This window comes from Eschrichtius robustus, chromosome 10 (genome assembly GCF_028021215.1).
Source record: "Eschrichtius robustus isolate mEscRob2 chromosome 10, mEscRob2.pri, whole genome shotgun sequence".
NCBI lineage: Eukaryota > Metazoa > Chordata > Mammalia > Artiodactyla > Eschrichtiidae > Eschrichtius > Eschrichtius robustus.
Window position 1 is genome coordinate 12,694,425 of NC_090833.1, and position 27,981 is coordinate 12,722,405.

General features: G+C 40.4%; 2 protein-coding genes across 5 annotated transcripts in view; one reads left to right on the forward strand and one right to left on the reverse strand.

Moving 5' to 3' along the window:
• The window catches only part of MRRF (mitochondrial ribosome recycling factor), a 57,827-nt gene extending 51,567 nt beyond the window's left edge, over nucleotides 1-6,260 (reverse strand). Inside the window, exons 1-2 of one of the 3 annotated variants that reach the window (XM_068552123.1) lie at nucleotides 5,937-6,259; nucleotides 945-1,156 (exon numbers count right to left, since the gene is read on the reverse strand). In XM_068552123.1, coding sequence (XP_068408224.1) covers nucleotides 945-1,128 — 184 coding nt within the window. In that variant the 5' untranslated portion in view covers nucleotides 1,129-1,156; nucleotides 5,937-6,259. Of the gene's footprint in view, nucleotides 1-944; nucleotides 1,157-5,936 lie in introns of all 3 variants that reach the window. The other 2 variants (XM_068552124.1, XM_068552125.1) reach the window with 2 other exon arrangements.
• RBM18 (RNA binding motif protein 18) lies at nucleotides 5,955-27,792 on the forward strand. 2 transcript variants are annotated; one of them, XM_068552127.1, is made up of 6 exons: nucleotides 5,955-6,158; nucleotides 8,831-8,959; nucleotides 15,779-15,952; nucleotides 18,910-18,996; nucleotides 20,693-20,778; nucleotides 24,182-27,792. In XM_068552127.1, the coding sequence occupies exons 2-6, from the start codon at nucleotides 8,927-8,929 to the stop codon at nucleotides 24,339-24,341; spliced, it is 540 nt and encodes a 179-aa protein (XP_068408228.1). In that variant the 5' UTR covers nucleotides 5,955-6,158; nucleotides 8,831-8,926; the 3' UTR covers nucleotides 24,342-27,792. The 2 variants fall into 2 exon arrangements, with proteins under 2 accessions (XP_068408228.1, XP_068408227.1); XM_068552126.1 differs by having other exon boundaries at nucleotides 5,970-6,158; nucleotides 15,826-15,952.
• Nucleotides 27,793-27,981: the final 189 nt, after the last annotated feature.

Sequence of the window (27,981 nt, forward strand, 5' to 3'; positions counted from 1 at the left end):
ATTTAAAACAATATAATGCAACCTATAGATCAAAAGTTATTAACTGAATATAAGGCTTCTATGCATTAAAGCTCTTTTGGCAACTTGTTAATTTTCCTATTTACAGAAAAGGAAAAGGTCTGCATGAAACCGTAAAAGAAAAGCAGTGGGAAAAACATTCAGTAGGGTATTTCAAGCACCATCCTTAGGAGTGGACTCCCTGACCCACCACTGCAAATAGCAGGTCTGCTTGACAATTTTCTGTCACTCATTCATTCCTTCAACAAAATTTTTTGATACATACTATGTGTCAGGCCCTGTTAGTTGCTAAACAAGAAAGTCATAGACCTCACAGGGTCCAGTATGGAAGACATAACAAACAATAATTAACTAATTAATGAGTGCTGTGCTTAAGTACATCAAAGGTAAAGTGACAGTGTGCACAAATGCATGTAACAAGGGACCTGACCCAGCCTAAGAGGTCAGGGAAGGCTTCCCTGAGGAAGCGACATTTAAGCTAAGACCTGAGTTGTATCAAGGTCTCATTCTTGGATGACACAAGCCATTAAGATCAACCATCTAAATCCACGGCTCTAATATCTCCTCACCCAACAACCTTCTGCTTTTAATATTATTTCCAAAGTAGATCTTCCTATAAGGAGAAGGCATGTTGATCCCTGCCACAAGTATTCTGATTTGCTTGGCACTTATACCTCTAACTCTAAATCTAAAAGAAATCAGGCATTTTCTGAGCCATAATAACAAAAGAGGCAGCATGGCAATGAGAAAACAGGTTCTAATACCATCTCTGTCCCTGTGACCTTTTAAGCTAATCAACGGAACCACCTGAGATACCATTTCCTCATGAGGCATGGGGAGAAATTCAGAACATCTCTGAGATCCCTTCCAGCTATGATAATTCAAGGGCTAAATATAAGACAGGGGTGAGGAAGTCATGCCTCTACCTTTGGCTTTCTTGGTAGCGAAATGACGGATTGGTACAGCTGGATAGGCCAGGTATTGGCCGTGGTCATTCTGTCTTCCACTCACTGTCTTCAGCGTAACTTCTGAAACAGGTCTGGTCAAGGCTGCAAGGGAGTTGCAAAAGGCAGGGTGGACCAAGCGGAAGCACCTTAAACCCAAGGCCATGACTGAAGACAATTCTTGTGAACACCCACTAAAAATAACAAGACAAAAAGGAGATCAAAGTAAAACAGACCCTATTACAACTTCAGAAAATAATCTGTACCAGTTAGCAAGCAAATCCTATCAGCAGAGTCTATCAATCAGTTTTGAGTATGTGCTAGGTAACTTAAATACATTATCCCTAATCCTCCTCCCAACATCTGTACAACTTAATATGATTAGCCCTATTTTATACTACGAAGAAACTGAGGCTCATGGAGATTTAAGCAACTTGCTCACAGTCTGTAGGACTCCAAATCGCCATGCTCTTTCCACTACAGCAAATGCCCCTTAGCACACAGGGAACAGAGTTAAGTAAATGCGCAGCAGACTAAATCCTTAATGATGGTAATTAAACCTTTATAGGAGAAAAGGCACAAAATCTTGATACAGTTATACTATAAAGAGGAAGGGCAGATCACTGGAAGAAGACTTTAAACTAAATAAAATCATTTCAACAGGCATAGAATGACTGGAAAATTCACACAACAGCATTTAATTAAAATTTTCTTTGGTTCCTTATGCACCGATTACCAATTAGAACGCACTTTACTGTGAGTCTGAAGCGTGGCTGAGGTTTGAGGTCTTCCATGTTATAGAACTAAAGCTCTGGGAAATGCCACCCTCCTTGGTGTTAACACAAGTTACACATTATACTTCTGAGGGCTTTGACCATGGAAAAGATGCTAGAGCCTACAGCTACCTCTGGGATAGAACACAGTTCTAGCTTACTGGCAAATGTAGCATTAATAGCTTCTGCCAGGAATCTGGCTATTATCACTCAGCTAAAAATTAAGCACAATTAGCATCAAATACTTGGAAGCTACCATCTTTGAAAAACAGCCCCAAATCTCATTAAAAAAATAACAAATCTCATCCTAGAATTTTGATGCAGTATAACAGACTGAATAAGAGCATGGGTTTTGCAGCCAGAAGACTTGGAATCCAATCCCATCTCCACCACTAAATGGTGACTAAATGCCCCTGAACCTCTCCACACCTTGATTTCCTCAACTGTAAAATGGAGATAATTATAGTTATTTCCTAGGTTTGGGAAGAATAAATAGGTTAATGTAAGTAAAACACTTGGCACAGTCTCTAGCAGACAGCAGGAGTTCCCCAAAAGGGTACCTATTGACAGCTGTCACCTTTCCTTTCAAAGACTTCCATGCCAGGGTCAGACACAACAAAGAAATCGTACATGTCATTACTAAAGTACAAGGAAGCCTAGAGTCAGTCACATCTAGATATAAATTTCAACTTTGGGCAATTCATTCCACTTACTGGGCATCACATTCCCCCTTTGCAAAATGAGAAAAATAATCCTGCTCTTAAAGCAAAATGAGATAGTGAATGCATATTAAAAACCTAGTAGAGTGCCGGGAATATAGTACCTGTTTAATAAAAGCTGGCTATCATTACCACTATTTTTTTAAAGAAAAGCAAATGAGTTGCACAAAGGCAAGTAACTTCTCCCGATGGAATTTTTAATAGCAAGAGATGCTAGATGTCACTGATGAGTGTGTGGACGTCAGTAAAGACAGAGCTAGATAAAAAAATAAAAAATTTTCCCCTTTTACATTATTAATGCCTACTATTAATGGAGGTCAGGCCTGGGCTGCCTGTTTTACCCATATTATTCATTTAATCCTCTCAAAAATGCCACAAAGATAGTATAATAATCTCCTTTTTATAGATGTAGAAGCTGAGGCTCAAAGAGACTGTCACTGACCAAGGGCATGGAGCTAATAGTTCTGCCCTGTAGCAGCAAAACTGTTCACAGAAATGTGCCTCTAAGTGAGGTTTCTATATCTAGGTTTTTGCCTAATATAGCCAATGCCTAACCCACACTTATATCCAAATATGGCTGTATAATATAGTGTGTTCTTTTTTAATCTACAGGGTCTCAATCTGGCTGTTTCACTAAGACAGGTTTCCTGGTGTTCCTGTTGCAGGTCACAATACCAATCCACAAAGCAACAGGAAATCAAAATGGTTTAGAAATAAACAACCTTTGACAGAAAACGCACCCAAAAGCAGACCCGGTACACGTGAACCGGAAGACGACTCTATAAATAAACCACACTGCTGAAATGCTTAAGGCGTAGATTTTAACTGCACAGAAGTCAGGAAACTTCAAAGTGGAAGGTCAATAAAGGCAAACCCTTGGACCCTTTACCTTAAGAACATGCATATTAACACTCAGTTCAGCAGAGAAGTAAGGTCGAGGAAAGGAACCATTATGGGAGCCCAAGTATTATACAACAAAATTAACCTACACTCAGAAAAAAAAATGCAGCAGGAAATATATGACCTTTGGATGCGGTCTTAAACTGGAATCTCAGTCTGCCCATTTACTAGCTGTGTGACCTCAGGGAGATCATCAGCCTCTCTGAGCTACAGTTTCCACTGCAACTTTCTCATGGTGACATTAATGAGCCTTTAAAAAGGTAATTATAACAATAATAATGAAACAATAGCTTATAATCATATAGTGATAACTATGTGCCAGAAACAATTCTAAGTGATATATTGCATATATTAACTCATTTGAGCTTCATGATAACCTAGGAGATAAGTACTTATTATTATAACCATCTTATGGATAAAGAAACAGAGGCACAAGATAAATAATTTGCCCAAGATTTTATTTCAGGCACTTTTGTTCCAGAGTCTGTGCTCTTAACCACTATCCTAGGTTGTGTATACATAAGGCAGTATAATTACTGGCATTATTTTTCCAACTGTTGAAACATTTTTAAAAACTACTTGAAGCACATATTCTTTATCCAAAGTCGAAGTTCTCAAAACTTGAATTTTCCTGTTTTTTCATAGAAGGTGCACTTTAATTTTGTAAAGAAATAGATGAGGAACACAAAGTCCTGGTTTATCCACTGTCCCAGCGACCTCTACCAATCCAGCTGTATATTAGTTTATGACATGTAGACTTTTATAAATGTGGGTGTGCACACACGCAGGCCCTTGTTTTATATAAAATACTTTCACGTGTTACCTGGTTCTCACAGTAACCAGGGTTGTGATAATCACCCACATTTTACAAATAAGCAAATTGATATTTCATTTCCTTGAATACTCTTCCTGCTCCAGGGTCTTCAAAAATACTGTTGAATCTGCTTGGAATGATCTTCCCTCACCTCTTTAATGAACTACCTCACACTTTTCTTTCAGATTTCAGCTTAAGCATCACTTCCTCAGAGGATGCCTTCCTTGGCTCTCTCCTCTAGCCCAACAGGTCAAACGTCCTATAGCCCACTTTCATAGCACCCTGTACTTTTTCATAGCACTTACTTTAACAATATCAGTTAATATTTGTGTAGTTATTTGGTCATTGTCTAATTCCCTCCATAAGACTATAGGCAGTACAAGGACTAATCTATGGTTGTCTTGTTCACGGCTGCATCCCCAGTCCCTACCACAGTCCTGAACACAGGAGACACTGAATAAATGTGAAGAATCCATGAGCGAAAGTCTATAAAGATTAAGTCCTTCCTCCAGGTCACGATGCTGGCACCAAAACTGAAATCTAAGCCTCAGACAGTAGGCCCTAGGCTCTACTTCCCACTGCTTCCATTATCTCTTGGTTTGCCAGATTTTTCACTTAGAGATAATAGGGCATGTTCTCTAAATTCAGTGCCATGTGAAGGCATTTATAGTATCCGACTCTATGCAGGATCATGTCCCTGGCACAGCCAAAGGAAGGATGAGACACTTTAACAAGTGGAGAAAGAGCTTTTGCCTAAGAGCTAGGAGGGCTGGATTCCAATATTCCTATCTCATCACTCCCTGCCAGCCATCCTTTTTAGATTCATAACTACCCTGTATTCAAATAGCACTTGTGGAAGCTCTGCTGATGACCTGAGACTTGTATCAAGTCATTTCTTCTACCTAGGTTTTCTTTCCTCAACTATAAAACGAAGGGTCAGACTAGGTTTTCATTCTTTCTAACTATAAAGCTCTCCAAGATTCTGAGAATGCAAGAGAGTGGGGTGACAGGAAAAAGGCATCAAACTTAGAGAAGACCTGGGAAAGAGTGCTGGTTCCAGCACTTCCTAGGTATGTGACCTTCGATAGGTCAAAATCTCTGGGCCTCAATTTCATCTGTAGATGACAATAATATTTATCAGGGTTATCAGGACGATCGAATAAGAGCGGCAGAAGCACTTTGTAAATATAGAAGGGCTATTCAAATGACAACTGTTTTGCCACTGGGCCGCACAGAGTAATGGTTAAAAGTTGAGGCTTTGGAATTTGGGCGCCACCACTCACTAGCCACGTGACCCTGATGAAGTTATTTCTCTGAGCTTCCCTTTCTCCAGCATGGGGGATTAAAAATACCTACTCCCCTGGGAGTAAGGGGCGCGGGTTCGATACTTGGTTGGGGAAAAGATCCCACATGCCACGCGACCAAAAAAATAAATAAATAAAGGGTCTGGACTTAATTCTATAAAAAAAGAAAAACCTACCCCCAAAAGATTGTTATGAAAATTAAATGCTCCAGCCAGGTAGCAAGCTACTAAGTAGCTGCCACTATTTAGTAAGCCCCGTCGCCTCCCATCCTGGAAGTTCCTAGCTGATGAGATGAGCCCCGCCCCCAGACTCGCTCTGATCAGCAGGTCCCGCCCCCAGCCGTAAAGGTCAAGCCGGATTCGAATGGAACGCGTCCGGGTGTTCAGTCCCCCAGAGGTCCTTGAGTAGAGATCTCTGGCACCCGGGCCCCGCGCCCGCCTCGAGGCCGTGCCGAGGCCACTCACCAGCTAGCGCCCAGGCTACTAGGAAGGCTCGCACGACTGCGGCGACGACGGCGGCGCGGGCGTCGTGACGTCACGGGGCGGGGCGGCGGCGCAGGCGTAGTGCGTCACGGGCGGCCTGGCAGCTGGCGGCGCAGAGGTGGACGCGTCTGGAGGGCCATCTGACCGCGGAGTCGGGGCTTGCTTTGGGGGCATGAGCCGAGGGGACTACGCCGAGGTGACGAGGTGAGTCCGGCCGCGACGCGCCCCTGCACCTTAGCGCTGGCCCCGCGAGGGGCTCCCAGAGGAGGCTGCCCTAGAGAGACGGCTTCTCAGGCCCCGCCCCGGATTGTCCCGCTGCTGGCCCGGAAATAACAATCCGAGTAATGACCCATCGCATCTGGGAATTCGCGGCCAGGGATCGGGAAGCCGGGATTCCAGGCTTGACCCCACCGTTACCATTAGCTTTTAGGAACAAGCGCCTGCTTCTCTGCTCTTCAGTTTCCCCAAATGACTGTTCGTGGCTTCCAGGGTCGTTGTAGCTCAGCGGGGGAGGGGGGGTGGGCGGGAGCGTTTTGTGAATTCTGTGAATATAAGAGGTTGTCGCCATTGCGAACCCAATGATTGTCGTATGGCATCTTGATCACTTACCACACTTTACCGTTCCTCAAAAAGTGCTGTGCCGAGCTGTCACGTGTATTGTCATATTTAAGCCTCATAACAACCCTTGAGATAGGGATAATTATGCCTTTTGTAGGAAGGAGGAAGAAACTGAGGCTCCGAGTGGGGAAGTGGCTTGTTTCATTCATTCATTCAGTAAATACTGAGTACCAGCCAGGAGCCAGGCAGTGTACTAACAGCCGGGAATAGAATCATCAAAATAGGTAAGGCCCTGCCCTCCAGTAACTTACATTCTAGTGAGGGAAACAGAAGATAAAATAGTATGTGACACATTGAGCTAGTATTATGTGGAAAGAAAAAGGTAGCTGTCATAGAGACTAACCAGATGCTCTGCTCTATTAGGGAAAGCTTTTCTGAGGACGGGACACTTAAGGGGCAATCATGACTTTCTAAAGTCACAAAATAACTGGGTGCAAAAGCCAGGATTTGAGTGCCTATCTTTTGGCCCCATATCCTGCGCTCTTCCCACTAAAAATGGTTCCCTCGTGTGATACTATTTCCTGTTGGTATTAGTATCAGAAGGTTCTTTCATTCAAGTCTCATCTCAAATGTCATCTCCTATAGAGGTCTTCCCATTCCTCTAATTCTAAAGTAGTCCATCCCTAGACTTTGTCAAATCCCCTTGCTTAACTGTGTTTGCGGCACTTATCACAAATTACATCTTGATTATTTATTTTGCTTTTGTCTTGTCCTGCCCCTCTTCCAAATATAAGCATCCAGAGGGCAGAGACCTTGCTTGTTCACTGCTCGGTCCCCAGTACCTAGACACTGCCTGGAAAATAGAGGCTCTATAAACATTTTTTGAATGAATGATCTGTAAGTAGAAGGAAAGGAAAGGACAAAATATTTCTCCTCTCCAGTTTCCACACCTGGGATTCTATTTATGCCTGTTTTACCTTTCTCCCAGGAAGTAGGAGCAAGAGCTATGGCTTGTTCATCTCTCTATTTTCAGCACATAGCCCAGGGTTTAGCAGTTATTAGTTGCTTGTCTCACGTTATGGAACAGATTGAACATGTGAATGAGAGAGGAAGAAAAATACCCTCATGTGTGGAGGTAGATAAACACATTTAACAAACAATTACCTTAGGGACTGCTATGTGCTAGCCTGTGTAAGCTGTGCTGAGTTGAATAAGAGGTAATGGCAGTGTTCAGTATGTCAGCTGTTGTTACTAAGACACAGTTCCTGCAGCACTGATCTCGGAGGCACTTCTGGTTTTACAGGACGTGTTTTCTCTAGCAGGGAGTTCTAAGGTCTGTCACAGCCTGCCATCTTCCCAGCCCTTTTAGTTTTCTTCCTCTACCACATTATACATTAAAGCTTTATTTTACATCTGTTGTGTCATTTTTGGTCTTCTCAGCAACTCTGAGTTATAAGCAGGGCAAGGTTTATTATGTAGAGGTGAGGAGACTGAAGCTAAGAGTGAAGTGACTTCCAATGGAAATGCCAAAATCTGAAACCAGGCCTTCTGACCGCAAGGTTTTTGCTCGTTACGTTACTGTCTCCATCGTAACCCTCATCCTCCTCTTGTGGCTGTGAGATGAGACATTTCAGGAACTAAGTCGGTAATAGTTTAAGCTAAAATTAATTGACTGCTTCTTAGGTGCCATGCGTTTATTGTTCTTAATGTTTTTGGTGTGTTAACTCAGTGAATCTGCATAGCTGTTTATTATCCCCATTTTACAAATGAGGAAACTGAGACACAGAGTGGTTACGTAACTTGCCCACCATTACAGAACTAGTAAATAATGGAACTGGAATAACTACGGAGCAAGTTAGTCTCTTCTTCCCAGTGTCTCCCAAAATATTAGACATGATAATAGCTAATTGATTACTTACTATTGTTCTTCCCCACCCATACCCTTAAGTGTCATTAAGACTCACTTTCTGGTGGTTTCCAAGGCTTATTTTGGATGATGGTTGTTGAACTGGAGTATCATGTAGTAGTAGAGACTTTGGCCTCCTGCCCAGTCCGCCTCTGGCTTCAGAAGAGAAAAACTAGTTTCTACACACAGAACCACGCCCCTTTCACCTTAAATGGAAGCTTTTGCTCTCTGGCTGCCGGAGGAGCTGTCCCACGGGAACTGGTGCTGGGGCCCTGTTTGTGGAATAACTGAAGCCTCTGAAGGACTGCCCAGGGCATGCCCTCCTTGAATAAATGTTTGTTGAATTGAATTTGAAGTCTCATGTTCACAACATGTTGCTCCTTTCCTGTCTGAATGTTCACATTTCCTTTAGTATTTCGTAGAGATTGATGGAAGCAGAAACCAAAACTCTTCCCCTGGAGAATGCATCCATCCTTTCGGAGGGTTCCCTACAGGAAGGGCACCGGTTATGGATTGGCAACCTGGACCCCAAAATCACAGAGTGAGTCTAAGATATTTTAATTCATTACCTACAAAATTGGGATGCTTGTGGTGAGGACGTTCAGAAGCTTTTTCAAGGGATATTATAGGCTATATTTTGGCCCTTTTATTTATGTTTTAATTACCTTTGAAGGGAATATGTTGTTTTAGCCTGTCATCTTGTCATTTTTCTTACATTTGGACTCTTCTACTGCATAGACACAGACTTGGATACCCTTTAAACCATATATTACTTGTTTTTCCTGCTTGCCTAAGATGTTCTGCTAATTTTCAACTATTTCGAATCCTTGTACCCAGTGACTAGGAAATTATTTCCTAAAACCCGCCATGGGCATACTTTCGTTCCCCAAAATGAAGGAACAAGCAGAAGAAGTATCAGTATTTTCACAAAAAGGCAGAGAGGTACCACTTGACTCTAATTCATGTTAAGCAGCCATGGAACCAAGGAAAGTCAGAAGGAATCTTAGAGGTACCCCAGTCACTTTGGTTTTCATTCATTCATTAAATGATTTGAGTGCCTACTGTGTGCCAAGTGCCATGCTAGGCAGTTTTCAAAGTTTCTAAATCTGAGGAGCCTTGTCTTATTAAAGTACAGAACCTAGATATAAAATAAAAGCTCAGAGTTGCTCTGATTAAAGGGAGGACAAGGTATACCCAGTGCCTTTGGGCAGCAGTCACCCTTTCTTTGGCAATCACTTATAGGACTCGTGGAGCGCCCTTGAAGGACTCTGATATTTTCCAGCTGTTTTGTCCTGCAGCAGAGGAAACTGAAGCCCAAGAGATGGAAGTGCCTTGTCCGTGGTGACAAAGCTAATTGAATTGTCTTGACTCCCCACTCTTTCCTTTGTGGATGTTATAGTGGAATGAAATTCCTTAGCAGAGAGGATTGAGAGGTTTTTCCTTCCCCCAGTCGTTCGGTAGGGGCAGGTGGTGGTTGGTGGCAGGATAGCCAAGCGTGAGTGGATTGAGCCGTTTGGGGTCAACGCTTAAAGCAAGCATGGGTTACAGCCTTGGTCCTAGAAGTTACTCCCTGTGGAATAGTGTTAAGAGCAAGAAGAGAGGAAACAAGGGAATCTGCTTGTTGGAGTCTGGGGTGAGAGGAGGTGTATAACAGGGTTGGGATTATGAGAGAGGAAAGAGATGTAAACTAACATATCAGGATCATGACAGAATGTTCAGTTCCTTAAACCTGCTCAAGCTCAAATTGGCTAGGTGCAGACACTGTTGGGTCCCTCTAGAAATTATGATGGTATTTAAGGTGTGTTGCCCCCTAATTATGTTACCTTGGTCACGAGGGCCCTTAAATATAGACTGTGCATTTATTTTAGCTCTCTTTATGACTTATGGCTTTGAGGATGAATGTGTGAACCTGCCCAAGCTCTCAGTTAATGAGGGAATTAAACAGAGAAGCTGTTTCCATCATCTAAAACCGGGGCTGTGAGAGGATGCTCCCAAGAGTGGCTTCCATTCCCACCGCTTCTTGTCTGAATGGAAATCTGGAGCGTGGAAACAATGCTCATTGTTGTAGCTGCGGTGCCCTGTAATGATACTCGTGTTATAATTGTATCCTGCTGCTTGACAGGAAGGTTCACATGGGCATCTGCCACCTCAGTTTATGTCATAAGTGGGAGTATGTGAATGTTTTCTTTAGTTAGAGCATTAACAGGAACATGGAATCAAAAACTCTCCCACTGGTATCTCTGCTCTTCTCATACCAGGACAAAGGTGGACATCCAGTACTAGACTACAGATCAGGGCCTTGCTGGCTCCACCTGTGACTTCCCACCTCTGTGTCACCAGAGGTCATTTCTACTGTAGTTCATCTATGGATTCCTTGTCTTAAAATATTTTCTTGATAAACAAACTGATTTATTAAATTTCTTCTTAATGACATAACTACCAATTGTAGCTTATGGTTAGCATGAAATGCATAGTGTTACTTCATTTAATTTACTTAATTACAGCAAAGAAACCTAACATTATAGAAAGGTAGGTCTCATCTTGTAGAAATATGTGATTTTCTTCCAAGTTTTTGAAGTACATAAACTTCTGGATCCTGTTCCTTTCAAGATGTAGGTAACGATGGACCTAGACTAATTATTAAAATACAGTCATTCCCAAACATTGAAGGGCTACATGATGAAACTTGTGTGAACATGTGTACCCAGCTTGTAGTCCAATCTCAGAAAGTATTATTTGAATCCAAATCTCTAAAGTTCTAATGACTCTTGACAGAAGTTTTTTAAAGAAAAAAACCTTTTCCACTCAGTTTTTCAAAGTTTATTTCATAATAATTCTATTCATCTTATGTGTGTGTGTGCCTGTTACTAATCTGAGTTGTGCTCAAGTTATAGTAGGATGTCCATCAGCCTCTTCTCAACAGAATATGCATTGCTGACTGACTGCCTAGCACCCTGGTACTCTGTTCAGTTTGTAGTTGCAATACTGACCATTTTAGGACCATGTTACATGCCAGGAATATCTGTATAACTAAATAGATCTTAGAGATCTGGATTTAAGGGAATGATGACATACTCTTATTTATGGAGGTAGCAGATTCCAAGCCTGTGTTCTTTCCACTATATTTGGATTCCTTTCAACTATATTGTACCTCATAATTCTTACCTATAAAGTGAGACTGTTCAACTAAATGCTCTGGAATTGTCTTCTAGCTCTAATATTTCATTAGTTCCTCTTATTTAAGCTTGTAACAATCTTGTGAGGCAAGTAGAACAGACAACATTTCCCTATTTTATAAGTAAAGAAAGGTAAAGGGAGTTGACTCAGTTCACTTAAGTAGTTAATGATAGGACTAAGTTCCTGGAACCTAATATAGGGCTCTTTGCACAAATATTCTAACAATCCATGTAACTGGACAGTCATAACCTGAAGTATTCTATTCTAAATTTTTCATTGTAAGGACTTCCTTTAAATGTTATGGGACCCAGTCTAATTGTAAGAGTAAAAACAACAACTTTAAATATCATTACTAGTGCCGTCAGTAGAGAAGCTGAACAAATTAATGTCTTTAGACATCTATTTTCCATACCATGGTTTCTTCTGAAAGGGTTAGTACTGCTTTCTTTTTTAAATATTAAATGTGCTGTATAGAAAGCCAAATTAATAGCCACTGCGTTATGCATAAGGAGAAGTATGAGAGAGAACAAAGCCAGTAGAAATTCTAAAAGAAAGAACATTGTAGATGGAGGGTGAATCATAAATAAAGGAATATAAGTAGGAATAAGAAGTATTGTTATGGATGAGTCGAATATTGGGAAGACCTTTTTGACTGAAGGGGAGGTTGAGTACTAAACGATAATGAAAATAGTAGTTGGAGAGAGAGAATGCTATCAGATTAAGACAGGATCTATAAAATTTATTCAGACAAGTTTGAATTTCACGTAGAAGAGACTCGTGGGTATTTGGCAGGAGACCAACATCATGAAAGTGATGTTTTAGTAGGAAAATCAGACATCAGTATTTAGGATGAACAGGAGGGGCAAAGACTAAAGATGAAGATTAGCTGCGGACCTGCCATTAATATCACCTAGATAGAGACAGTGAACTTGGAGGCCACTGGGTGGAGTCTGCGAGATGAAGAAGGTGACTGAAGAGGAGTGGAGAGCTAAAGATGATCCTGATGTCTCTTGCCTGAGAAATGGAAAAGAATCATGTCCACACCGTCCAGCGGAATAGCTGGAAAGAGGCATAGTTTGTGGAGAGGAGGAGGTCAGGACTGGCGTGTATTAAGTAAACTTAAAAGCAATGGAGAGCCACCTGGGGGGAAATGTCCTTCTGATGCAGACTTTCAGAGCTAAACTCAAGGGATTATAAATGCATGAGCATGTAAGAACAGAGTGTTTCCCCCTGAAGACACCCCCGCTTCCCTCTCAGCCCATTCCTTGTTTTTCCTCCATGACCTGTGCTGCTTCTCATGCATTGATTTGCATAAAACAGCCTTTACTCTTTGCTTATTTAAATTTGAAACAAAGTAAGACCATTTAAAAACATATAAGGCATAGACCATAAAGACCCACCACATAATAATTTCTGTAAGTTTATGAAAAAAAATTTTCTCTGAAACAAATTGTGCATTAAAAAGAATTTTAAATGTCATTTCGTTGGCTTCCCAGTACCTACAACATCACATTAAGATTCCCTCCTGCACACAACATCTTTCACAGCCTGTCCCCTGCCTGCCTTTCAGCCTCTTCTCTTACTGTCTAAGAGCCCCCACTGTCTGCCGATGGATCAGTCTTCTTCACCTTTATGTCTTTACACAGGGTTTTCACTAACTGCCACCTTCCCTGCGCAGTTGGTCCTCTTCATCTGTGTGCTCACGTACATACCTCTGTGTGCAAGCTTCACACTGTTTTAAAATTGTTTGATTACATCTCTCTCTCCTCGAACCAGAATGTCAGGTCTTTGAAGACAGAGACTTAGTTGTATTCATTTGGATAGTCCAAGTGCCTAATACTACAATTCTTGACACATTTGTAGGTGTCTGTCTTAACCTAATCTAATTCATATAGACTAATTCCCTCTGTGCCATTAGGCAGGAAGGCCATTTTAAAGACCCATTACAGAAAACACTGATTATGTTGCAGAAATATGTATGGGACTGGTGTACTAATTCTCTGGCTCCCGCAGGCTGCAGGGCCCACATTTTCATTAAGTGAAGCAAGGCTCTGATGAGTAGTGAGCTCTCCCATACTTCAGCAGCAGATGAAAGTGCTTGCAGATGTGAAAGCAAGATTCTTCAGGCTTTTTTCACTATCAGAGCTTGCAGTCCCCATCTCCAGGAAGCAAAATAGTAAACATTTCATTCCTTTTGTTTCGGTGTTCCGATAATTTCAAGAAATTATCAAACAAGGAAAGAAATCCTGGAGCAGTTGAAAGACACGGACCTAAGCAGATGTTCCTGGAATCTTAAGGTCGCACTTCTCGGGCAGAACGCATTTGTTAGCTTTTCAAAGAATAATCTGTCGGAGTTTTTTTTTTTTTTTCTTTCCCTGAGTAAATTAAAATTCATTTCCTAGGAAATGCCGATCGCCTTACCTTCCTGCTATTAAGCAGAATGGAGTTAATGAAAAGATGACCGGCCCACAGTAGCCCTTAGGTTGTTTTTTAAAAAACAGATTTGACCCACCATTTATGGCAACTGGTGCAGTGTTGAGGTTTGAATGGGTATACTAAGTGGAAGATGCAGCTGTGAATTAAAGACCCTGAGAGAGATTCTTCTAGCCCATCTGTGTGTGCACTTGAGAGACCCACCCTTCTGTAAGCATATTCAGAAAACAAAGTAAAACCAGAAATTTGCACTTTAGGTGTCTCCCTTTCCCCTGAAGAATCACCTCATTCATTCTCACCAGCAGTTGAGGTATCGTGATAGGAATTGAGAGTTCGGAAACTAGAGCGTTATGGTTGTTTTCTCTTTCAAAACAGATCTAAAGACCAGATTAATATCCACTGTATGCCTTGGGATCCTTGCACCCTGCCCCAGTATAAGACCTGTGTTATGTCTTCCTTGCTCCACTGTGTCAGGACCTGATCCAGGATAATGGGCTTGCTTGTTGATGTGCATTAGTCTCAAATTTAGTGTAGCTTATGCTCCATTTCATATCTTTCTGCCTCCCAAAGGAGATCCTTACTCAAGAATAAAATCTTGATGAGTTTTCTTCTAGAAAACAATGTGAATATAAATGTGGCTGTGAAGACAGCTTTACTGACTCCCTGTGGGGTAGAATTCCCAGTAATAACAGTTTTAGCATGTGGGCTGATACCTTTTTAGTATCACAGGGACAGCATTGTTTAGAGAAAGCCTTGACTCCATTTGAATAGCGTGGAGGATGCCAGGAGGAAGGCCAAAGGAAAAGGAAACGGGAGAGCTGTTGGTTTGTCTCACCCTCACATCAGATGACAGGAAGTCGGAATTGAGATTGGCCACAGCAACCTGTTAAGGCCACATCTGTTTGAATAACTTAAAAGCGCTATAGAAACCAAGTAAGTTTTAGAGAAAGGAATCCAAGAAGAGGGTGAGGGGCAGAGTGGCAAGCAAGAGCTTGGGGTAAACCTCCTGCCAGGAGTAAATGCCTTCCTTGGCCAGCTAGATTCTTTATTCAGCCACACTCCAGAGCATAAATCATATTGAAGCAACTGAGGTTGGGTAGTTACCTGCAGTGGGATGATTTATAGGACCAGCCAGGTTCCCCTGCCTTGTGTGACACCAGCCTCCATCACGTTGCGGTTCCACATTGTCCTGTCATTTGGTCACATCAGGGATGGAAACTCTCAAGCACTTACGGAAGTGCCACTAGCTGTGGTTTGGCTTTTGGCAGAATTTGTCTCAAGTGCAATTTGGGGCTAATGATTAACTGTGAAAGCTAACGGGGAAGTCTTCCAGGATTGTTTTTTTGTTTGTGTGAATGTATATGTGTTACTTTGTTTATTTTTGAGGTAGGGTTGGCTTTTGCATTTGGAGTGTGGGTGTGTGTTTCTGATGGAGTTGTAGTTATTCACAAATACTATTTCATTGCCAGGAAATTGAAAATAAATAAATCGACACTATTTTTGAGCTGTTCTCCAAAAGAAAAACAAATGGTGCTTGTGGGCCAGACAGCTGTTTGCTAGGTGTGGTTTTTTTGTTTGGTATTTTTGTGTTGGACAGACGCATAGCCATGACAATTCTAGTTCCCATTCCAAATAGAGGCAAACAACTCTGTTTGCCAAATAAACTAACACGGCAGTTTGGAGGAAGGCAGGGGGCAGTGATGTGAGATTTTATCCCTGGGGTAAATTATCTCCTGCTTTTATCTCGCAGGCTGACCAAATTCCCAGAGTGTCTCAGGGGCTGTTCTTTCTCCATAGATACCACCTTCTCAAGCTCCTGCAGAGGTTTGGCACGGTGAAGCAGTTCGACTTCCTCTTCCACAAGTCAGGTGCTTTGGAGGGACAGCCTCGAGGGTACTGTTTCGTTAACTTTGAAACTAAGCAGGTAATTGAACTTCTCGCCCTTTCCCAGTACTTATACGCTCATAATTATCTGTGCATCCCTCTTGACTACTAGAATAGCAGTTCCTTGTGGGCAGGAGCCATGTCTGATTCATCTCTGTGTGCTGTGCTCTGAGTCCTAAAGGAGATCCTCGGTAAAAACTGAATTAGTGAACAGCTTTCAAAGTCTCCCGTCCCCAGGCTGGCAGTCTCAGGCAGCTGACCTACTTTTCTGACCAGATGCTTCGGGATGCCCACATTAAGCACATGGACGTGATCCTCCCTGTTTTCTTGTGTTTGTTCCTTTAGTGGCTGGCCAACAAAGCCTCCTTTTCTTTCAGTAGTTTTGCCCCGTGGTGCAGAAGCCCTCCCTGTCTGTGGAGAGCCTCCCACAAACTCTCTTTTATTTTTATTTCTTAAAAATGTATGCTTCTTCTCAATGTCTCAGAATAAATGTGGACAAATTTGAATATATACGGAGAAAGAGAACGTCCAGCTTCAACCGTGATGTATCCATGTATCCGTATTAAAATTTAGTCCTTGGAGAGGACATGCATTGATAAAGGAATTGAATTTGAATGTTATTAAATATGGAGACGCTGCTTATAACTCTATAACTTTATTAGTCATGTGTGAGAACATTTCCTAGTTACTGTTTTATTAATAATAATTGTATTTGGATGTTTTTCTTACTGTAAAAGTGATACCTGTTTCTTACAGATGAAAATATAGATAAGTAACTTCATTTATCAGCCTAAAACCCAGAAATAATCACTGTTTTTAATATTTAGTTGTATATCTTTGTAGTCCCTTCTTCTTTCTTCACATTCATACACACATACACATACACACGCACACAAACACATGTACACAATTTTTTAAAAAACGTGCAGCTTATAACACACAAACAGAATCATATATCCTATTTACCGCTGAAAGTAAATTAAAATTTTTTCTGTCATCTAATACACATCAAGATAACATTCTGTATCATATTGTGGTTTCACTGGTGTAGCTGTAGATATATGTAAAAATTCACTGATCTATATCTATAATACATTTTATTATTTAGACCTCAGTTTAAAAACTAACCAATGTCATCTTTGATGACTGCATAATATTTTATTCTGTGAACATATGGTAAGTTACTTAACTAATCTCCACATGTGTCAGCAGTGCAGTGAACATCTCTTTAGCTCTATGTACATATTTACTATATTCATGGAAATGGAGTGGTGTCAACAAAGGCCACAATTTTTCTTCGTAATATGACTGCCAAATTGCCTTCAAGAAATGATGTATCAGTATGTTCTGAGACTGTCTGAGAGTGTCATTTGTCCTTAACAGTGCTGGGGATTTTTTTTTTTTTTAATTTCCCCTAATTTTTGCAAATGTGATAGGCAGTAAGTGATTCATTATTGTTCTAATTGTTCAAGGTTTTTTTTGAGGGAACTGAAAATGTGCTCTATATAGTTAGCATTTTAGAATACTTTATTCTTTCCTAATGATAGAGCACGTTGAGGATGTTTACAGACAACTAAAATCAGTGGTCATGTTGAGGATAGATGCTGGTTTAAAAACACTAAACTCGAAGTCACAAAGCCTGTTATTTCTGACTCTTTTATTTATTAACTTTGGGCAAGTCTCTTTAACTTATTTTGACCTCAGTTTTCATCTAAAAATGGGGATTAAAAACACACACCCTCCTTACCTTTTAGGAAGTTGAGAGAATAGGTGAGAATTTATATGAAAACACATTTGGCATTTAATAATATTGTTGGAAACATGAATTTTGAAACAAGTTACAGAGACGGGAAATTATTTTTTAAAACATTGATCACCTGCTGGCATCTTATGACTGTTGATGCTACAGAATTAATGGAGAGTGTCATGTAAATTCTAATTCACTAAGTGAAACTTAAGAATAAAATGTCTCATCTGTCCTTCTAACTTTGCGTGCCATAGTGAGGCAGGGATACCAGTGATGAATATTTGACACATAGTAGGTACTCAGATATTTGTTGAATGTCATGCTGGCAGGATCCAGAGGAATAAGAGAGTCACTGGGAAAACGAGACTGGAATGTCCTACACTGAGCCTCGGACTCTCCTTGTTCCTCTTCCTGTTCCTTAAGGGCTTCTTCACTCCCAGTAAACGTGGGTTACGCTTGGCCGAATGCCTCACGGATACAAATGGAGCAGAGAAGGCTTGGCAGGATGGAAAAGTACAGCCAGGCTTCCTGGGAATGTCCTAGAGTGCCTATTACCCAGCCTCAGGAATTCCTTTCGACTTCGTTGCTCCTATATCTGATGGGGAAAGGGTCAGGGAAGTTCTGGCTCTGAAAACCAGGTGCAGAGATTGGCCCACAGAGATACCTTGCTCGTAGTCTCTGTGACTCACTCCTGCTTTTTCCGGCCTGGTTTCCTTCACTCCTATATCCTTTGAAGCCATTACTGTTTCTCACTTTGGATTCAGGGAGTATAAGCCCTAGTCCAGGATATAGTTTCAGAGTCCCTGGGGGAGTACAGTTTCTTGACATAGTAGGTGCTACTGTAACTAACAGAAGTATGTAGAAAGGTATCACCCAATAGGCAACACAATAGTCAGCTAATAAGCTGACATTGGTTGAGTGCTTACCATATGCTCCGTGCTCTACATGCGCTCTTTGACTCCTCATGACCACTGAGGAACAAGCAATGTCCGTATTTGACAGGTGAAAAAGATAATATCCAGAGAGATTAACTGACCTGCTAAATATTACGCTGCCAGTAAGTGGCAGAGCCAGGATTTGAATTTTTGTATGACTGAGATTACAAAAACTCATACCCTTTTTATTATTCTGCCTTTTTTTTTTTCTTGTAAACCCTTTGCCACTTGTTTAACAAAACAGTTAGAAATTCAGCCATCAAAGCTAGTGAGGCATTTGAATCTTTGACTAACATTAATCCCTTTCCCAAACAGGAAGCAGAACAAGCCATCCAGTGTCTCAATGGCAAGCTGGCTCTGTCCAAGAAGCTGGTGGTGCGATGGGCACACGCGCAAGTGAAGGTAAGTCTAACAGGCTAGAAAGACAGCACCAGCTCGTCCTAACTGAAGCTTCCGAAAGACAGTTGTCCACTTGCCCATTTGCATCCGAGCCTCTGCACATCTGGAACAGCCATACTCTGGTCTCCTACTTGTATTTACCATGTGTGTTGCCAGATTTTCCTTTTGAGAAACATCTCAGGAGGGATTAAGTTCCTTCGTCGTTTCTCTCCGCATACCCACAGATTCTGTTTTTGATTGATTCTTCCATGTGACTGATATGTATACTCAGACCTCTATCATTTTTTTGGTGGGGGTTGTTCTTTGGAGGAAAAAATGTATTTATTTTTAAAATTAGTTGCTTTAGGCGTTGTTAGACTCTTCCCAGCCTCTCAGTTCTGTGGAGAGTTTGAATTGTTTATTCTAAATGCTTGCGAAATGGGTAGTTTGTAAGAGTGCTTAAAGCACTGACATTTCCTTACTCCAGAGATTTTAAGAGTTATTTGTGGGACTTTGCAGTGTCTGTATTGACTCCAAGGCCCAAGCAGTGGTGAACTGCCAGGTTCATCTCCTAGTTGTTCTCTTGGGAAAGTGCACTGGAAAAGCTACAACCGCTTTAAAAAAAAAAAAAAAAAAAGAACAGTCTTCTGTTACAGCCAGCACAGGTGAAGTATGTGCACTGGAGCAATTCCCAAAGTTGATTCTTTTCCTCCTGCAGTGTGGTCTTTACAGAGCTGCCTGCAAAAAGATATGTGACAACTAGATTTGGAGCCTCAGTCTTTAGCTAAATGAGCATGAGTTTTGATCAGAGACTGTACCCAACAAGCTTCCCAGTAAAGAGTCACAGAAATAAGACATTTGAGTTCAGTGTCCAAGCTGAAAAACAGAGCTCAGACACTTTGGATCTTTATGAGTATTCCAGGTAATCACAGAGCCGTCTCAATTTCTAGGACCCATTGCCTTTAAAAATAGAAACAGCAAAGAGAATTACCAAATGCTTTTTTACTCAAAAGAAAATCAAGTCTCATTTGCCAGACTGGCTGTCATTTTCTCATTCTGCATCTCATTGAAAAGACATGCAAGAGAAATAAATCATCCTTCGTTCTTTCATTGAGAATCTCTGTGCCCTGCAGTTCTCTTCTCTTACACGTCTTTTCCACCAGAGGCTCCCGATTGCTCTTTAATATTGTATTTACCTTTTAAAAGAAGTATATAATTATCTGACATCAAATAAACTACTCTTCCTGGAGAATGTTTTCTATATCAGTGGCTGAAAGCTGTTACTACTTTTCTTCTCCACTTAGATCTGTTAAGAGTTGAATGCTATGGTTGGTACTTTGCAAAAATCTAGCAAAATTTTAAAGTGCTTGGAATAAAGCAAAATAAATATTGTGAGAGGTGATGTATGACAGAATAAGAATGTGAGAGGGCAGTCCTGCTGTGTATCTGTACCATCTGAATTTAAAGGCTGAAATTCTTTCCCTACCAAATAAGGAGGACTAATGGCTAGATGGGAAGCCTCTTCTAAATTTCTCAGTTTATAACTTTTAGGCCAAAACTGTCTGGACGTCTACGTTAATTCTAAGCATAAAGCAGTCCTAAGATTGTCGAAAAATAGTCTAACGATACACTGATGGGATTAGGATTTCTGAACACATGCCCTGCAGTAGAGGGCTGGTTTCTGCCCAGGTGAAGTAATTTGCCTTTTTCTTACTTGCAGAGATACGATCATAACAAGAATGATAAGGTCCTTCCAATTAGTCTTGAGCCATCCTCAAGCACTGAGCCCGCTCAGTCTAACCTAAGGTAAGGAGGTGTACTATAGGAAGACGCAAGCAGGTATGCAAGAGCTTGAGCCATCTCTTCATTCTAACCTTCATTCCGGTTCTAGTAAACCTTCGGACTCTTAATTTAGAGTGGAATCTACTAACTTTTGACACGCTGAGAAGTGTGTTCAGTTAGTCTCCAGAATGTATACATTTCACCTCCTCCCACACCCCTAAGAGTGTGTACCAGCCATTTACAGAATTCATACACTCAAAAGAGGCTGGGTGTACTTACCATGTACCGGCCACTATACTTGGCACTGGGAATACAGAGGTAAATCAGATTCAGTCCTTGCCATAAAAACAGGCATTTTAATAAGGCCTTGATTATCTTCAGCGTTTGTCATTATACACAAATTCCTCCCCACCTATGAGTTCCTTTATACACAGTTTGGGTTTGTAGCACTTTAATTTTATCTACCATTTCAGCAAATATAACAGTTTTGGTTCTAGTAAGTACAAATTATCATTTCCTTCCTTGGAGTTAATTCAAAACAGAAGGAATTGAGGGTTGAGTAGAGAAAGCGGAAGTTAAGTAGATGGGTGAGCAGAAGTAGAGGGGTTTACCTTGCATCGTAGCCGAGGGAGAAATGGTAACAATAACAAAAGCCAGGATTTGTTGAGCTTACTATGAAGCAGGCTCTGTGCTAAACACTTTACATGCCATATGTCATTGAATTATAAAAATTCTGGTAAAAGTACAGTTGTACTCATTTTACAAATGAGGAAACTGAAGTTTAGAGAGGTAAAATATCTTGGCCAAGATCACTCAGGTAGCAAATAGCAGAGTCCAGATTCAAAGACAGGTTTACTGGACTTCAAAATTCAGTCTTTTAATTACTGCTTCAAAGAAACTCCAGGCTGTAAATGCAGGACTACTGTTCTAAAGCCTGTTCCAGGGGAGGGGAAGAAGATATGTGAAAGAGCATCAGTGTTCCATAAGGGTCAGAAATCAACATGTCTATATGGGGAAAGAATCTAAAAAAGAGTGGATATATATATATATTTGTATAACAGATTCACTTTGCTGTACACCTGAAAGTAACACAATATTGTAAATCAATTATACCCCAATAAAAATGAAAAAAAAAAAAAAGAAATCAACAATGTCACGAAATCAGGAAAGTGATGCCTATTTGGACAGAGGGCCAGACAGGGAAAAAAAAAACATTCCTGTATATTTGCACCAAACAAAACAGATGTACAAGCATCTCATTAAATTGCAGGGGAAGGTGATCCTGAAATGTTTTCAGGAGCGATAAAATTGGTAAATTAAAATTAATTTTATAGTCAACTAATTTGTCTAATATCATTGATATTTCTTAATTTTGTGCTGCTTTACTTTATACTCCCAATTTTTTTTTTTTTCCCCCTAACCAATGACTTCTGTAGATTCACTGGGAACTTATTTTGGCTATCCTATTTTCCCCATGAGATTAAACCTCCTTGATCACAGATTGGTTTCATGGAGGTTTTCATAAATCTAACTCCTGTTAGGAAGGGACGACTGCATTTATGCTTGGTGATCTCCATGGTACAGTGAACATGTCTTTAGTTTCTTATTTTCACTGTTTGCTCTTTTTACTAGATGATCTAGCCTGGTGTTTCCCATTTATTTTTTAATCCAGAGAACCTCAGTTTACATCTTTCGATTAACATCTATGCCTAATTAGAGAAGGTTGTTTTCCCTGTGACTCATACAGAATGAATGGCTGGCTGTTAATTTTCCATTAATGGAAAAAGGTGCTGGAATGCATCTCAGTGCGACCTCAGGGTTCTTTTTTTATTGCAACTTAGTTTTTTAATTTTACATTGCCGGTGTAAAATCATGAGTATGTGCAGATGTATGCCTTTTGAGGATCTCTAAAAGGCCATGTGCACATTCCCTCCCAAGTTTCTGTCCCGGGCTGTAGACCATTGACAGCATCAGAATGGAAAATAAAGGGAGCCGTGGGCCAAAAAATACTCTGCCTAAGTGCTTTGCATTCTGGTCCAGGGATAGCAGTGACCTTGATCAGAAGGGAATTCCTCACAACTTCTGCAATGTCTCCTCACCCCTTCTCTCTAATACATGGCTACGCAGCTCCCAACCTAATGGAGAGGAAAAAGCAAGGGCTTTGATGATAAACTGGGCTTGAATCCTGGCTCCACAATTTCTTAGCTGTGCGAACCTTGGGTGAATCCCTACCTCTATGCATTTGTTTACCTGTAAAATGTGGATCAAAACCCTTGCAATATTGTTGCAAGGATTAGGAACAATATAAGTAAAATACTGGGCCACTGCCTGGCTCATTGTAAGCACTCTGTAAATGATAGCCTAAACACACATTTGTCAGTAAACAGGGACTTTGTAGGAGTTCCAGGATTTTTTTTCCATTATTATTTAGTGATTCAGAAGGTGGTACAGTATAATAGCTCATAGTATGGCTCTGGAGTCCAATTGTATTCAAATCTCAACTCTGCCACTCACTAGCGGTGTAACAGTGGGCAAGTTAACCTTTCTATGCCTTGTTTTCTTTATCTGCAAAGTGAAGAATATAACCTACGTGAATCATTTCTTCCATTTTTTCTAATTGTGGTAAAATACGCATAATATAACATTTACCATCTTAACTATTTTTAAGTGTACAGTTCAACGGTATTAAATACATTCATAATTTACAACCAGCACCACCATCTGTCTCCATAATTCTTTTCCTCTTGTAAAACTGAAGCTCTACGCCCATTAAACATTAACTCCCCATTCCCACCTCCCCCAAGCGCCTGGCAACCACCATTCCACTTTGTGTCTCTGTGATTTTGACTACTCATTTAAGTACCTCATGTAAATGGAATCATACAGTATTTAACTTTTTAACGCTTGTTTAACTTAGCGTAATGTCCTCCAGGTTCATCCACATTGTAGCATATGTATATACCACGTTTTGCTTATCCATTCATACTTCAATGGACACTTGGGTTGCTTCCACAGTTTATCTATTGTGAATAATGCTACCATGAAAAAAACAATGCTACCATGAACATGAGTGTACACATCTCTTCCAGACTCTGCTTTGAATTCCTACACGAATTATTTTTGAGTGCCTACTATCTACAGACACTAAGATTCTGATCAGTGTTGGTGTCTGAGGTTTAAATGTAGCAATATGCAAAGTACTTCTAACGGTGTCTTACAGAAAAAACTTAATAGAGGGACCAGACTTGATCTCTTTCCTGAAATGAGAACATTAATTGTTTTTATATGTGTTTTCTATGAAATGCTTGCATGTTTGTGTTTGAATATCTTGCTGCTACTCTGATATGCTTAAGAGGCACAAAGAAGATGAAAGACACAGGTATTCTCTGAATGTACCCACTCTGATCCTCTGCTGTCCTTTTTCCAGTGTCACTGCAAAGATAAAAGCCATTGAAGCAAAGCTGAAAATGATGGCAGAAAACCCAGATGCAGAGTATCCAGCAGCACCTGTTTATTCCTACTTCAAGCCACCAGATAAAAAAAGGACTACGCCTTATTCTAGAACAGCTTGGAAATCTCGAAGATGATGGTTATGAATTACCATAACAGCAAAAGCAAATTGGTCTCCACACCTGAAATCCTCTGCCTTTGTGCTTGTAGCTGTGAATGGTACTATCCGACAGAGCACAGTCACATGTTAGAATTTGGTAACATAACGTCTTTGGATGTTCTTACGGATGTTTCTCCCCTGAAGTATGTGTGGAATTGAGCATCATCCAGAATAAATAGGATTGTATCCAAAACTGTGATTTGAACACTGGGATGCTCTAGTTGACTGGTTTGTTTGGATTTGTAACTCCAGAAACATTATATAGTGTGCCAGAGAGAAAGGCAAACATAAAAAATGTTACTATTTAAATCAGGAAACTTAAGTTATTAATATCCATCTTAAAAAAAAAAAAAAACATTTTTCTGTACTCAAGTGTCTTTACAACATAAAGAAGAAGTAAAAGACAGGGAAGGAAGTGAGAGATTTTTGAATCATGTTCAGAACTGCTGTTCCAGAATTCTCTATGGAAATCCCTCCAACTGGACTAAAAGAAAAGGTTCTTGGCAAAAAGAGCTGTTTCTCTGAGCAAATGTTGGGGTAATTGTTTAAGAATTATGCTTATTGTTTCAAAATCCCAACTCAGAAAACGTGTGTATCTTAAAAAATTGTTTGCATTGACAAAACTGTAGAATGAAATTTAGCATTTTATATCACAATGGAAGTCCTGTTTGGAAATCCAGTTTTTCTACTGGAATCATTTTTTAAGAATCTAAATAATCCTGCCTCTATAATACCAAATGTCATTATGAATATGGGACTTTTAAAATTGCATTTATTGCATGAGATTGTTTTTAATAGCATGAGGATGTTCTATTTGGAATTGTATCATGGTCAGTCTAAATAGAAAAGCAAAATTTCTTTGGAAACTTAAACATTGCTATATTGATCTCTAACAGACATATTATTTATTAATAATTGTGTAGAGGTCTGCGTAGAAGAAATCAAATTCTCTTATGCGGAGTGAGGTGGGGACATGCAGTGGACACAGAAAGTCAGTGGAGCAGGCACTGCTCTGGCACCGAGATTGTAATGACCTCATGCTTTATGTGGTTTTTAAAGGCTTGAAAGACTGCATGACTTTAAAACGATTCTTCATGTGTAGAACCTACTTCTCCCCGGATATTTTTTGCCTCTGTGAACATTTTCAATATAACAACAGAGAAAGAAAAAGAAATCAACAGATTTGGGAGTGTGTTTCTGTCAGCAGTGTTGGTTGGTCATTTTGGTGCAAGGTTGACAGACTGTTTCATTGGGCAGCACCGTTGCTTCTTTACCGGGTAAATCATTTTGTTACCCAACGTGCCACTCTTAGTGAGTACAGACTGCTTACCGTCATTTTTCCTAGCAAGAGGAAGCTTTCATTATAGGAACTTAAGTCTTCCTGTGAGCATAAATGAATTTAAGACACTTGAACCAAAACTTCAGCATAGTGAGGTTTCAGAATTCACAGAAGTGGTTCAGAGAAATTCTTATCACCTTTCCCAAGGTAAAACCTTTCAGATATCTTTAAATGTTAAATACTTCCTGCGTTTATGAGCTCAGTCTAAGATGCAGGTAACTCTCTTTCCATTTGGGGGATAGGTCAGGGAGGTAGGAGCATTATCTCGCATTTTCCTGGTGACTTCTGAGAGCATAGAATTCACCGTTTTACCCTTAAGTCCTCAGAGAGTTATGGTGGAGTAGGACTTATTTAATGCAAAATAGTCTTCTATTTTTAATAGGAACTTAGAAACTACTTAATTTTGAATTATCTAGAATTGTTTCCTTTAGAAACCAGAGCTATTTATTTGTATTTAAAGCAATGTTGGTTATTTGTACCGATTCTTATTCCTCTGTGTGAATAAATGCAAGACAGTGTCTGCGGCTGTGTCTTCTCTCGTCCATCTCCTGCAGTGAAGACCACGGCTCTCGGGGAGGCTTGTTTCCCCTCAGGATGTGGGCCAGTGTGTCCAGGCGGGGTGCTGTTTCTAAGTGCCTTCTCAGACCTCGGAGGCAGTTCTGTCCACCTTTTCTGCCTGCCTACTTCTGTTAGAGATGAGAAAAGAGACTAGCTGTTCTCACTATAAATCTATTTGAAAAGAAGTTGTTAATGGAAGTCCCCTGAAGTATCATAATGTGCCTAGGCCCTCTTTCACAGTAGGGGTTTCACAAGAATAAATGTGTGTGTCATAAATATGCTGAAAGCGGTTTGATGAAACGCTTGTAAAATATAAGTGTTAACTTGGTCAACTGTTATGAAGTTACCTGTACTTGAAAATTATTTATTGGTTTACTGTTTTGCTAAAATTAAGTCACAATTTTGATTTATACAAGAGTGAAGAACTGAGGGAAATATCTTCTTAATCTCCGCTCCTATTTTATCAAATGCAAACTATAACCCTACCCAGCTGATTTTCTGTAGTTGGCATCTCAGTATTAGGGAAAAGAATCACATGAGGAAAGATTTTTCAAAGGATATCAAAGATCAACAGCCAAAGTTTTTAAAACCAGGTATTCTAGAGCTGTCCCTTGTCTATTAAGGTATGTACAGTTAATTTCTAAATCACCAAATACATCTGTGTTTTTTTAATACTACTATATAAAAGAATAGGATTAATTCTTACCTTACAAGTTAATGTTAAATATTTCCTTTATGTAATCCTTATGTTCCTAAAACATGATTTGATTCCATCATATTTATCCTTGATTCCTCTTTTTCTCTTCTGCTCCTCCTACCCAGTCCTCCAACAAATCCTGCCAAGTCTACTTTCAAAATACGTCTTGAAAAAACAAAGAAAAAATCTTGAATCCAAGCACTTTCACCACGTTTCAGCGCTACCATTTTTGTTCAAGCCATTGTCATCTCTTGCCTGGGCTGTTGCAGTACCTTCCTAATTATCTCCCTGCCTCCACAGTAGCCAAAGCTATCCTCTCCAAATCTGAGTGTGCCATTCCCTTCTCAAGGGCTTTCCATCACACCTAGAATAAAATCCAAAGACCTAAATCCAAAGGCCCTAAATGACCTGTCACTGACAACCTGCCTGACCCTACAGCCTATTTATCCCTTTTGTTCACTGTGCTCCAGCCACACTGGCCTTGCTATTCTTTGAGTACAGGGAGCTCCTACCACGAGGCCTTGGCATTGGCTGTTCACAGAGCCCACACTCCCTCATTTGTTCAAGTCTCCATTCAAAGGTCAATGTCCAAGAGGCTACCTGACCTCCCTTTCTAAAATCACAGCCCTGTCACTTCCTAATCCTTTTCCCCTTCTTTATTTTCTAAATAGCCCTTATCACTACCCAACATCGTATACAAACTCATTTTCTCTCTTTCTCTTTTTTTTTTCCATTAGAATGTAAGTTCCATGGGAACAGGAGCTTCTATTCACTGCTATGTCCCCAACATTGAAAACAATGCCGGGTATGTATAGATGCCTAATAAATATTTGTTGATGAAAAATCAGAATCGTGGTACTTGAGAACTGAAGGACCTTGAAAGGCCATCCCAAGTAGCCCCGTCACTGTCCAGATGGAAAAAACACAAACCCAGAGAGACAGAGTGACTTGGCCAGGATCATGTAGTTAATGGAAGAACGTTAGGTCGAATCCTAGTCCGGTGCTGCATCAGCAAACTGGCCT

Bases quoted from the DNA above. Each gene is read 5' to 3' on its own strand.
- RBM18 (XM_068552126.1), top strand. From the start codon at position 8,847: ATGGAAGCAGAAACCAAAACTCTTCCCCTGGAGAATGCATCCATCCTT. The intron at 8,960-15,825 runs GTGAGTCTAAGA...CTTTCTCCATAG, and splicing joins CTGGACCCCAAAATCACAGA to ATACCACCTTCTCAAGCTCC. The intron at 15,953-18,909 runs GTAATTGAACTT...TTTCCCAAACAG, and splicing joins TTAACTTTGAAACTAAGCAG to GAAGCAGAACAAGCCATCCA.